This window comes from Lagopus muta, chromosome 6 (assembly GCF_023343835.1).
Source record: "Lagopus muta isolate bLagMut1 chromosome 6, bLagMut1 primary, whole genome shotgun sequence".
NCBI lineage: Eukaryota > Metazoa > Chordata > Aves > Galliformes > Phasianidae > Lagopus > Lagopus muta.
This window is the reverse complement of record NC_064438.1, coordinates 44,648,276-44,660,555: the sequence shown is the minus strand read 5'-3', so window position 1 is coordinate 44,660,555 and position 12,280 is coordinate 44,648,276. Positions and strand designations below refer to the sequence as shown.

At 40.4% G+C, this 12,280-nt stretch overlaps 2 protein-coding genes across 8 annotated transcripts in view; one reads left to right on the top strand and one right to left on the bottom strand.

Moving 5' to 3' along the window:
- The window catches only part of LGMN (legumain), a 25,213-nt gene extending 17,910 nt beyond the window's left edge, over positions 1–7,303 (top strand). For both annotated transcript variants that reach the window (XM_048947872.1, XM_048947871.1), the window contains exons 8-14: positions 86–152; positions 1,780–1,898; positions 2,526–2,615; positions 3,139–3,336; positions 4,012–4,182; positions 5,738–5,805; positions 6,559–7,303. In XM_048947872.1, the coding sequence (XP_048803829.1) occupies positions 86–152; positions 1,780–1,898; positions 2,526–2,615; positions 3,139–3,336; positions 4,012–4,182; positions 5,738–5,805; positions 6,559–6,598 (753 nt within the window). In that variant the 3' untranslated portion in view covers positions 6,599–7,303. The remainder of the gene's footprint in view (positions 1–85; positions 153–1,779; positions 1,899–2,525; positions 2,616–3,138; positions 3,337–4,011; positions 4,183–5,737; positions 5,806–6,558) is intronic.
- The window catches only part of RIN3 (Ras and Rab interactor 3), a 59,606-nt gene continuing 54,355 nt past the window's right edge, over positions 7,030–12,280 (bottom strand). For all 6 annotated transcript variants that reach the window (XM_048947865.1, XM_048947866.1, XM_048947869.1 and 3 more), the window contains one exon: positions 7,030–12,280. In XM_048947865.1, coding sequence (XP_048803822.1) covers positions 11,972–12,280 — 309 coding nt within the window. In that variant the 3' untranslated portion in view covers positions 7,030–11,971.

Below are 12,280 nucleotides of genomic sequence, written 5' to 3'. Positions count from 1 at the left end.
CTAAACTAACTGCAGCTGAAAAGCAGTGAAGGACATTTCTCAGTTTCCTTGTGAAATTTATTAAAGTCTCCGATTTATTTTATAGATGGTGTTCTACATTGAAGCATGTGAATCTGGATCTATGATGAATCATTTGGCTGATAATATCAATGGTGAGCCATCAGTTAACTTAATGGACATAGATTTCTCAACCTGTCATAGGCAAGACCTAAACAGATACTGTGTAAGGGATAGGGTCAAGTGCCATGTGCATCCCTAGAAGGGATTAGAGAAAGTTACATTTTCCATTTATGGGAAGCACCATTTAAAAACCATCCAGAGTCCTGTAAAGGTCATCTAGGCTTTTGTTTCTTGCAAATGAGAAGTTGAAAAAGTTCTTCTATGTAGCTGTCCTTAACTGGTAACCACTAAGGTTATACTGACATTTCTTAGTCTCAGCATTGTTAACAGTTGTTCCTGCTGACACTTTCCTCTAGTACCAGTCAGGATACAGGATTGACAGACAATTTTGGTACACTGCTTTGGGCAGTACGCCAGGTAGCGGAACTCCCAACTTTTCAGTTTCTCAGCTTTCTACTACAGAGCTGGGAGTTTAGCCTTGGTTAGTATGAGGAATGAGAACCTTTTCAAGGTTTTCTACTCCATGGTTGGGAGAGCAGACACTCTGGCTTTTTTCATTGCTGTGAAGCTCTGATCCCAGGGAGGACCCAGCCACCTGCATATCATGGCTTTGTAGGACTTTGGCCCTGTAGTAGCCTGGCTGGCAGCCACTGTCTTACAGCTTCATCAGGAATTTACAGCAGGTTCTCACAGAATGTGTCACAGTGCTCAGTGAATCAGCATGTTTTAAAATTTATTCTATTAGAAACCTCCTGTTTGGTGAGTGGTTTTACTGCTAGCTCTACCACTGATTTACAAAGGCAGAAAATTGGCAGTTTACGTTAGAACCAGAAGCTGTTCTTGTCAGCCTTCAGTTGTGAGCTACAAAGCTTACAGCTTATTTTGAACATTTTTAACTGAAAGTAACTATTTGTTATGAACTACAAATGGTTTCTTAGTAAGCATTTTCAAGGATGCTAAGGGCATTACTGAACTACACAGACAATATTTCAGACTCTTTTGGCTGTTGAACTGTAGCAACATTCTGAGTGAAAACAATACTAGCCATACATTAAGCATGCATAGCAGTTTTTCATTTTTGAAACTTGGACTCCAGTCACGCAAGTATGCCTTGAATTGACTTTGACAAAAAGCCAAAACAGCTTTTGTCTTAGTATCTGTAAGGGAATGTTTAAAATGTTGTGTAAGAGAGGACTGACTGGAAACACTGTGTTTGAGACAGATAGTATAGACGTGATCTAAGCTTTTTCCTCAATGTAGAATGATGTTCTGGAGATAATATTACTTAGCAAGTAGCAAAAGATAATTTGTAGAATTTATTCCAAGTTTAGGAACAAATCCTCATTATTGTAATTAGGAGTACAAATGTATAGACTGTGACTGTGAAATATTGTCAGGCAGTTGTTTGAAAGTAGTTTGTGTTTTTTCCCTCCAGCTTAAGCACTGCTGGCCACACAGCAAGTTCTTAAAACAGTGCAGAAGCTGACTGAGCAGAATTACTAATTAGCTTCTTTTCTTCATACCACTTAGAAGTAAATGATAGCCAAAATCCTTAGGCAAATATATCACATGCAGCAATGTACTCAATCATGGAGTAAATGGAATGTTAAACAAAAAAAACCAACAACAAAACCACAAAAAACTGCTTTTGTCTTACAGTTTACGCAACAACTGCTGCCAACCCCAGGGAGTCATCTTATGCCTGTTACTATGATGATGAAAGGCAGACTTATCTTGGTGACTGGTACAGTGTGAATTGGATGGAAGATTCAGATATGGTAGGTTACTAGATAAGATTGCTTATATTTCTATACACAAATATCACTGGGCTTTAAAAAAGTTGTTTTAGAGGATTTGTTGTTTTTATGTGAGACTGAAATCAACAAACTTGATAAAAGTATTTAACTGCTATTCAGAAGTTTATAATCTTGGGCAACTGAATTTATTTCAGAAACTTATTCTTTTTTATTAGTAGTCATAGAAACCGACTAGTTTCTAGTTTCAAGTTCACATCACCTTAGTTTACTATCTGGGACAACGTATCTGAATTTGTTTAATCTGGCAGGTCAGTAGGTTTCATTTGTACTTCAGAGATCCTTAAATACTGAACTGTGGTTAACCCATTTATTAGCATAATGGAGAATGGTAATAGTGAAACAAGTCTGGATTCTTAGGCTAGTCTCCTCCCTGCTTGCCCATTTGCTGGGAATTAAGAGATCACTAAAAGCAATTTGGGAATATCCTGGCAAATCTTCATTTCCATTTTTTATTTCTGTGCGTTTCAAAGATTTCTAGCTCTTACTCTCTACTTCTTTCTACAAACTGGTAGCCACAGCCTTTTACAGGTTTCTATTGTAATAGCTGAATTTAAATAGATGTGATCACATGGAAGTTTCTTTATGCAGGAGGATCTGAGAAAAGAAACACTGCACAAGCAGTTTCAGCTGGTGAAGAAGCGCACCAACACCAGCCATGTCATGCAGTATGGAAACAAAGTAGGTATTTGAGCAGGCTTCCTTAAAACCTTCTCTGCCCTATCCATTTTTTCCCTTTAAAACAAAAACAAACAGCAGTCTGGCACAGTTAATTTAAAACTGAAACTGCTCATCATACACAAATAAACCTGACATCAATCAAGTATAATACAAGTAGTTACCACTTCTAGACATGTGAATATTGACATAATGTTAAGGAAGTATATTGTTCCCTTGAACGAAAGGAGCTGAGAGAAGACATGTCATTTATAATAGTCCTATTGTTCAATGCGTTTATAGAAACACACTAACTAATTATTAAAAACAAACAGGTTATTTAACCTGACAGTTCTTCTGATATTTGGAAATAGAAGTTCCAGGATTTTTGGCAGCCTTAGTCTTAGATAGTCAGAAATAAAAATATTTACAAGCCTATGAATTCCTTTTCTAATAGAGCAAGTTTGGAGAGTTAGATTTGCACAGCAAAGCAAAGCATTCAACTGGCAGCGCTTGACAATTTATTTATTTACTTTCTAACTTTCAGAGCATCTCCTCTATGAAAGTGATGCAGTTTCAGGGTACAGGGAAGAAAGCTGTCCCCATTTCTCTGCCACCTGTAGAACACCACGACCTGACTCCTAGTCCTGACGTCCCTCTTGCTATCATGAAACGAAAGCTGATGGCTACCAATGATATGCATGAGGCTAAGAAGATTGCTGCAGAGATGAAGGCACACCTGGAGGTATACAAAACAAAAACAAACAAATCCAGCAAACAACAGTAAAACTACACTGTATGCCAGGTCAGATTTCTGTCCATAGTAAGAAGTCACATTCCTGAACCAATGGGATTGTTTCCAGTTTCTACAATTTTTAACAAAATTAGTCTACAGACTGCTAGCCTCTAGCTGACAACTTACTCTTCCTTTAAAACTTAGGGATTTACTCCCAGAGGCATTTAAAGTAGTGATTATAAAGATAGAGGTAAGCAAGTGCAGAATTCAGCATCGCACCTTTTATTGCCCAGAAATACCCATTCTCTGTCCATAGGAATTCTTGCTGTCAGGAGTTAGTTTTTGGTATTAGCTAACCTTGTCACAGTAGAAGTGAAGTCTCCCACATCAAATAACTTCTGCAGTAGTGTGATCACTATCAACAATTCATTGTCTTTCTTCTGTCAGAACACCAGAGGGAGAACAAGTTATTCTTGTGCACGAGGAGCCTCTTTCTCCCTAGTTTTCATTTGAGTGTTAAGGTCCAAAATGTTGTACCAGAAGTAGGAGGCAAAACTGATTCCCTTAAAGATTTCAAGAGCTGAGGGCCAAGAGAGATTTAAAGAAAAATTCCACTAAAAGTCTTCGAATTAGGGTTAAAAAAAAAAAAAAAAAGCATATTTTAAAGTTTTGTCTTACATGCAGGCTAAAGAATATATCCAGGAATCCATGCGGAAGATCATCACCTTAATAACAGGATCAACAGAACTGACTAACCAGATCCTGTCAGACAGGCTGACCATCAGCAACTACGACTGCTATCAGGCAGCAGTGAACCACTTCAAAACTCATTGCTTCAACTGGCACACTCCCTTGGTAAGACAAGCATTAGATATTACCTGATACACGTACCAGTAACACCACCAACTCAAAAGTCATTGTCAGGTCTGCAAAATCAGCTTTTATTAAAAGCTAGCATGGGGACAGGCTTACAGGTTATTTTTAGATGAGTAATGTTTTTGGAAGCAGGAAACTACTTTCACCACACTTGTAGATGAACATTACTAAAAAGATCTTCAGTAAAAAGCAAACAAAAAGACTAATTTCTACTAGTTAGAACTATCCATCATCTCCTTTCCCAGAAATCCAAGTATTAAGTAAGTCATGTTGTATTTTTGGTTGAAGCATTACTACTAGAAAAACAGAAACAGCACTATCACTTTGAATTCATATTCTGTATTATAACTGTTTGTTGTACAGTTCTTTTTCATAGCCTACTTGATACTATCATGGTCTCACTGAAAATCCTCAGAGCTCCTTTTTTCTTAGCTGCTTTATTATTGCCCTTTCTTCCTGAGATCTCACTTAAGGACCAAATTCTGTTGTGTGTATTCTTCTGTTCAGAGAAGAATAACAGAGGGCAGTTCTTGTTCTAGAAAAATCAATCCTGGTGTCAATCAGGCAAGATAACCTAAGCAGACAGAGCTCTGCGATGGGGTACATCACATGGCTGTAGCACCTCCCATATGGGGACAGGCTGAGAGAGCTAGAGCTCTACAGCCTGGAGAGAAGGCTCTACGGGGACCTTACAGCAGCCTTCCAGAACCTGAAGAAGGCCTACAAGAAAGGCTGGGGAGGGACTTTTTTTTTCTTCCCCTAAATGCATGTAGCAACAGGATGAGGGGAAACACAGCTTTAAACTGGAAAAGGTTAAATTTAGACTTAACATTAGGAAGAAATTCTTTATTATGGGGGTGGTGAGACGCTGGAACAGATTGTCCAGCACAGCTGTGGGAGCCCTGCCTGCCTGTAGGCATTCAAGGTCAGGCTGGATGGGGCTTTGAGCAGCCTGGTCTAGAGGGAGGTGCCCTTACCTACAGCAAGGGGGTTGGAACTAAATGATCTTAAATGTACCTTCCAACCAAAACCTATGATTTTGTGAACATTTATTGACTTTAGCAGAAGTCAATGGAGTTATCTGCCAGTTAGACAAGATGTAAGCACCACTGGCAAATCCGAAACAAAGGCACTCTTTCAACTGGAGCTTCTGTTTAGCCAGGCTGTTAGGAGGCCATGAAGATTCGTTAAACTTCTAGTTCCTCTTTTATGCTTTTTAGGGGATTTTTTTGCTGTTGCTTGGGTTTTTTTTTGTGTGTGTGTACGTGCTGTTATTTGGTTTTTTTGTATTGCAAGTGGTTGGATTGGTGAGCCTCGCCTACAGGCTAGTGTGCAGCAGCAGCTGACTTTACCTAATGAACTTGTAAGAACAAAGTACACAGAAGAGAGATCCATTTAGCCTAGTATTAGATTATTCAGACCAGCAAATAAGTGCCTTGAATGTTAATAGCATATTTGAAGTATTGCTACAACTTAGTTTGCATAAAAAATATCTGCTATCCATCATTCAAATTATTAAAAATGTTTATTTCAGTATGAGTATGCACTGAGACAACTGTATGCCTTGGTCAATGTCTGTGAAGGAGGATACTCCATTGACAGGTAAGGAGGTTCCCACATACTCTATGTAGTTTTGTCTGTGGTTTAAAAAAAAAAAAAAAAAGGCTAATAGGATGATGAGCCCAACACTACAAGCATCTCAATTGTTCTCCTCTGTTGACCATTTTGTTAGTACCAGATCTTAAGCCATACAAGCAAATTCAGGAAAACACATGCTATTTAGTCCCTCCCTCTCATAAGTATCCAGTTCTCCAAGTCTTTAATTTGCTTGTTGGTAAAATTAAAGCCTGTCAGAGGATCCCACTGCAGAGCATAGCTTCAAAACAGCAGGACACATCAGTGTTACAGGACAGACGTTGTTCTGTAACTTCTGTATAATGTCACATTGAAGCAAAGTTAGGAATTGCTTTGTTTTCTCCTCTGTGCCCTCAGCTGCTGACTCAGACCACAGCACTTCTGTGTTCTCATCCATAAGCACTTGGCGGGAAAACAGGAAAATAAGGGTCCAGACTAAAGAGTTATGGTCAGGACAAGGAAGTGTTGCTTTGGAATACTGAGTTACGAGAGTGTAATTCATGGGAGAGGATGGGTCCTAGATTGTGAGACACACAAGCAGAAGAGCAAGGAAGGACTAATAGCTCGGGCAGAACAAACATACAACTCAGCTGGTGAACAGCTGCTTTGTGTGCCCTGGTGGCATGTACTCCTGTTGGCATCCCACTACAGTCAGTTCAGAAAACTTTTTGAGAAGAATGAACCTGAACATTTTCTTACTGTTTTTGTTCTCCATTGCAGAATATTCTTGGCTATGGATCAAGTGTGCCGTGGGTATTGATGGAAACAGTAGTGTAATGTAACCCTTACTGCAAGTGATAATTTTTCTTAACTGAAATAATCAGACTTTCTGTGCATGCAACATGAAGAGTCAACCACTGTGCTGAAGCTGTGCTAGAAGCTGCGGGACCTGCCCAGCAGTCTTACATCACTTGCCAGCACTGTCCCCCCATTCCCACCTGCCAACAGCCCAATGGTTTGACAGAACCATTTTATCAGACCACATGGAGCTTTCAAGATGGGAATCTCTGGGTGAACACTACATAGCATCAACAGTGATTCTGAATCTGTGCTAAATTTAAATATTGACTCAGATTCTGGAGAAGAAAAGTTATAGCATTGCTAACCATTACCTTTTTTTTCTTTTTTTTTTTTAATGATAATGAATGCTATTACAGTGACTAACTTGCAGATTGATTGAAGAGTGAAGAAACCAAAGTTTGTTTTTTAAGCTTTAACTCCTTAACAGTTTAAAGAAGCAAATTGTGTTCAAGAACTATCAGATGTTAACAGCACAGTTCAAATGTGAACAATAAAAAACCTTTTTGGGTAGAAAACACTGTTTTCCAAAGAAAAAACACACGTATCTAATGCTGTAAATTTAGCACCAGTATGCTATAATTAAAACGTGTGTACACACAAATGTGTGGGAAGTCACAGAGTTCAGGAATTGTCTGTGAATAAAGTTGATAATTTCATCAACCTACTGGGCAATACAATGTTAAGTGTCTCCTTTCTTGAAATGAATTGAGAGCCAATTCTTTCATGACAGTGCATTAAGTGGTTATTTAACCTCCATAAAGGTTTTATAAAACAGACTGTATCAAACGAGACCAACAACAAAACAGAAATGCAAAACCCGCAGATCATACTTAAAGGCACATTCCTTAGAGATGATTCAATAAACAACAAACAGGAAAGCAAATTAAAAGCTATGAGGTGCTTCCAAATAGCCTCAAATTGTCCGTACCTTTTTACGCATGGAGACAGGATGCAGAAATACTTCAGAGATCTTCCCAAAATGTAAAATAAATAGGAAAAATTATCTCATCCTTGTGAGAAAAGAAAAAACACAGGGTAAAATTAATCATAGAGCTGCAAGATGGTGAGAATTTGGAGTAGATCCACTCCAAGGAGCTAAAACTGAACTTTCATTTACCTTAAGAAGAACCAAACCCCAGAGCATTAGCACTTTCAGCTGTGATTAAGAGCGCAATTAGCTTCAGAATGGGTAGGAGAAGGTAAAAAGCTGTGAAACACAAGTGTACTCAATTGAGAAATTTAAGTTTATGCCTTGAGGGTATTGAAAGTTCAGATACTTGGGTTTGTTTTTTTTTTAAGTAGCTGGTTTCCTTTCAATTGTAAAACTTGAAATGGATGGAGATCTATAAATAAGAGGTTGTGAAATTTTGGATTGCATTAATGTGTTGCAGATGTTCTCCTGAAGACAGAAGGCTAAACAAGACAGCATTCAGGCATACTTTTTGTCTTTTGGTTTTTCATGTCTGGAATGTAAAAGGAAAAGAAAAGCCCTCCAGGTTCTTTACAAATACTCTACATCACTCTACAGCCGAGAGACTTCAAGTAGGCTGAGTAGACTTCAACAAGTAATTGCTAAATGAAAAACCAACTGCTAGCACAGATTTGTTCACGTTTTCCTGCAGGCACTTGCAGCTGAGAGGATGCAAAGCTGAAATGTGGAGATATCTATCCACACAGTCACACAGGAAACAACTCTGCAGAATGAAAAGACCCACAACCTTCACCTGCACTGATCAATACATTTATTTTAAGGTCTCCAAATAGCATCATGTTGGCTTAATGCCTGTATGGCAAGCTCTTTATTTTGGGATGGTGGTAGAACCTGATTAGAAGATGATTTTAAGATTGTGCAAGGTCAATCTTAGGAGTAGTTTGTGGTGCATCGTGCAAGCACAAACACCCTTACTCTTCCTTCAGGCACATACTTGCACAGACTACAATTCCTGGAACACTGGGTATAGAAATAACTACTTAAAAATAAGTAAGGCTGCTGGTTCCCAGTAAGTTGTCAGCATCTACCAGAACAGGTCAGAGTGTGTTGTGCAGAATAGTCGTGTTTAGCCCTGACCTTGGAAAGAGTGCCAGGAGGGAGTTCCCTCCTGGGGTTCCCACCTAATGGGACAAGTGGGGTTTTACCCCAGCTGAGGACAAGGAACACATTTTTCACAGTGCACGTGGTTGAAATACTGGAGCAGGTCTTCTGAAGGTCTGCATGATCTCCAGCCCTGGGACATGCAGAACAGATAGGACAAGGCTGAGCTGTCCTGGGAGCAGCAGGGCTTTCAGCAGGGATTGGGCTGTGTGGCCCTGCCATCCCGAGTCACTCCTGATGGAAAATAGAGTCCTGTGCAAAGTACCTATCAAAGTACCTTTCAGGTTGGTGAATAATGCATGCTGATGCCCAAAGCTGAATTCAGCAGGAAAACTGCCTTTAGTTTCAATGACTTTATTTAGGTTGTACTTGACCTTGCAGTGTAATTATTTCAGTGTATTATTGACAGATTTCATCACTGGTACTGTGTGGCATTAGGCCAGGTCTGGGCACAAAGTGGCCACTTGGGCTTTGTGGGTTTATTTTTTTATTTTCTTTTTTTCTTGAGAGCTGTTGCTAGGTTCAGCAGGTCTTCTCTCTCTCACACTAGGCTCCTTTGCCTATGCATAGATGAGTGATCGTTGCACAATATTTCTGTGGAAATAAGTGTTTGAGGAGACCTTGGCCAGATTACACAACTATACTTGGTCAAAGTCTCCTGAAAAGCTTGTCTGCTGACTTCTCATGTGAGGTTCAGAGCATGAGTCACGGTGTGACCGCCTTGACTAACCAGAAGAGGCCACAGATCTCCAGACTGACTGTACCTCTTTAACTGGTTGGTCTGTAGCGTGACAATACCTCATGACAAAGCCAATGAACAAAGTCCTAAGGAGTATTTAAAAGTGATAATTTCATCTGTAACATTTTTTTTTCTTACTGTTTGAATGTCAGACACCAGTTCAAAGTGCTGAGAGATTCCAGGTACCAGTAGCCAGAGGGAGGACATGCTGACCTGCTCTACGTGATATGCTCAACCAGGCCAGGTGCCCCATGGTTTCTGAGGGAGATCCTCCTCAGCTCTGAGTTCCAGCATGGGGATTTCCATCCAGGCAGCTCACTGCCAGGCACAGTAACTTGCATTAAAGAGATTAATCCCTTGAATTCAGAGGAGAGGGGAGTAGTCCATGGACGTCTTTGTAAATCTACTTTGACTTTTTCAGCTGTAATGCCAGATGAAAGTTTTGCAGGTGCAATTTGAGGGCTTTTGTAAAAGCTTGATTCTTCCCTCTCTCCTTCCTCTCCTGTTCTCTCTGGCAGTTCTGACTTCAGGCCTGTTTGTCTTACGGTGGTTTTGCACCAGCAGAGTTTCCTCGTGCTTGGTTGCCCAGCCATAAAACTTGTGGTGTGCCCTCGCCCCAGGGCCTGCAGCTGATGGCCTCTCCCCAAGGTGTTGTCAGGTGCCTGGGGCTCTTCTTTGCATAACTCTGTTGCTCATTCCTGTCTGCTGCCAAGTCCAGTCTCTCCCCAGAAATATCCAGCAGAAGATCAGTCCTAGCTTAATTCCTTGGGTTCAGCACAGGACCCTGCAGGTATGCAGCCCTGGGGGATGGCAGGAGTGCTGACAGCTGCACATGAGTATAAATGACCGAATAACCAGAAATGTGGAGTCAGTTCCCTGCTGGTGTCATGCCAGCACAAGCTCTGCATGTGATGCCTCAAAACTGAGACTGCTGCTATTCACTGTTCCTCATTCTTCATTGTCATCCCTTCCCAACAACATATGCATGCAGCCCAGGCTGGCAGATGCACAGATGGTCTGGCATCGTAATGCACATTTGGCCATTGCACACGATGGCTCATGCACATGGACATGGACATTTCAAGCCACGAAGACTGAGAGCATGACCAGCCACATGCAATGTCATTTTCCATTTGGAGTTCAGACATAGAGCAGGGACCTCAAGCAACTTGGTCCGACATGTCCCAGTTCTGTTTCTGAATGTTAATGAGAGGAAACAACAGCAGCTTTGAGCAAAACCCACAGTAAAACATGACCGCCTTTCTAGTCTAGAGTCTAGTCTGCAGCTTTGCTAGGCCTGATCCCATGTTTGTCTCTGCAGTGGAAGCTACACTGGCAGTGGAATCTTGCCTGAAGGAAGGCACCCAGAAGACAAAGATCTGTTTTGCAATTAAGGCTCTGCTGTCATTATCCAATACTGAAAAGTTGCTTGCTAATTCACAGAATGCATTTTTTCCAGTGTTTATTTTATGGAAATTCAGGTTGCAGGGAAATTTAAATTTGCAGTGACTGAAAGTAGAGGTAGAGAGCGAGAAGAATTAGCAAATTCTGTCTCAAATGTCTGAACTGATTGAAGTAACAATCTGGCAGGACATGCAGATATGAAAACACTAGAGAAAATCACAGCTGGGTAAAAAGAGACCAGTATTTTATTCTTGCTCTTTGACTTAAAATTTTAATCTACTTTGCTACATTGGGAAAATTATTAAGTTCTTTACAAATTCTTATTTTAAAACAATTGCACCATATCACACATAGAAATAAATATACAATTAAACAGACACTATCATACAACTATTGTCATTTAAACAGCTGTACATTGATGGTGAACACTTCCAATCTTTAAGAAAAATACATTGATGAAAACACCTATGTCACCTGGCTTTAGTGACAAATAAATGGCAGAAAATATTTTCTTTGTCAATGTATTGAATCTTCTTGCATGACTGGTGAATATTTGGATTTCAAAGGCTATTTTGTGTTACAGACACCAAGACAGAGATGGAGTTCTGCTATAGCTGGCAATCCTGTGCCACTGTATACATCAGCCAGTACTTTTTTAAATCAAACTGAGTTGACAGATGTAGGTGTAAATGTAGTCTTACCTCCTAACAGCACTGAGGTGTGTGCAGACCATTCCAAGGCCTTGAGCACTGAGGTGCACCTGCCATCACTTATGATGGAGTAAATGTCCGCTTTTCCACAAGATCTCTGAGATCATTCTCTGCCTATTTACATTCTGCAATGTGGGCATTGCCAGCGGGAGGTTCTGTGGTTTGATACTTCAAGTTTTCCAAAGGATAATGTTCTCCTGAATGCTCCTTTTTGAACTTCACTGAGAAATGCCTATATTCAGACAGCATCTACAATTAGCACAGCTGCCCTGTGGTGAAGGTCAAGCTCCAATGACCTAAGATCCGCAGCTACCAGAGGATCTCACAAAATAAGCTATCCAGCCCTTCCAGGATGACAGCAAACTCAACAAAAGAGTAGCATGACCTTTAGGAAAAGTCAGTCTCTCTGACAATTGGAACTGGTGGATTTTTGTACTCTATTGGTTTATAAATAAAATGGAAATCTTTTTTGTTTTCGCTCTTCAGTAGTGAGGCTTTGATACGGTGAGGGAGGGCCTCTTTGTCCAGCTGCAGCCACTGGCCATCGACATAAACGAAGAGTCTATAGATCTTGGGATGGGAGACTTCAAACTTTTCGGCACACTGCTGGCACAGCTGCTCAGTTGTGGTGTCATTCCGTGAGGCAAGTGTCCTTGACTGAGCACCAATCTCCAGGAAGGAAATGGAGATGAAGTC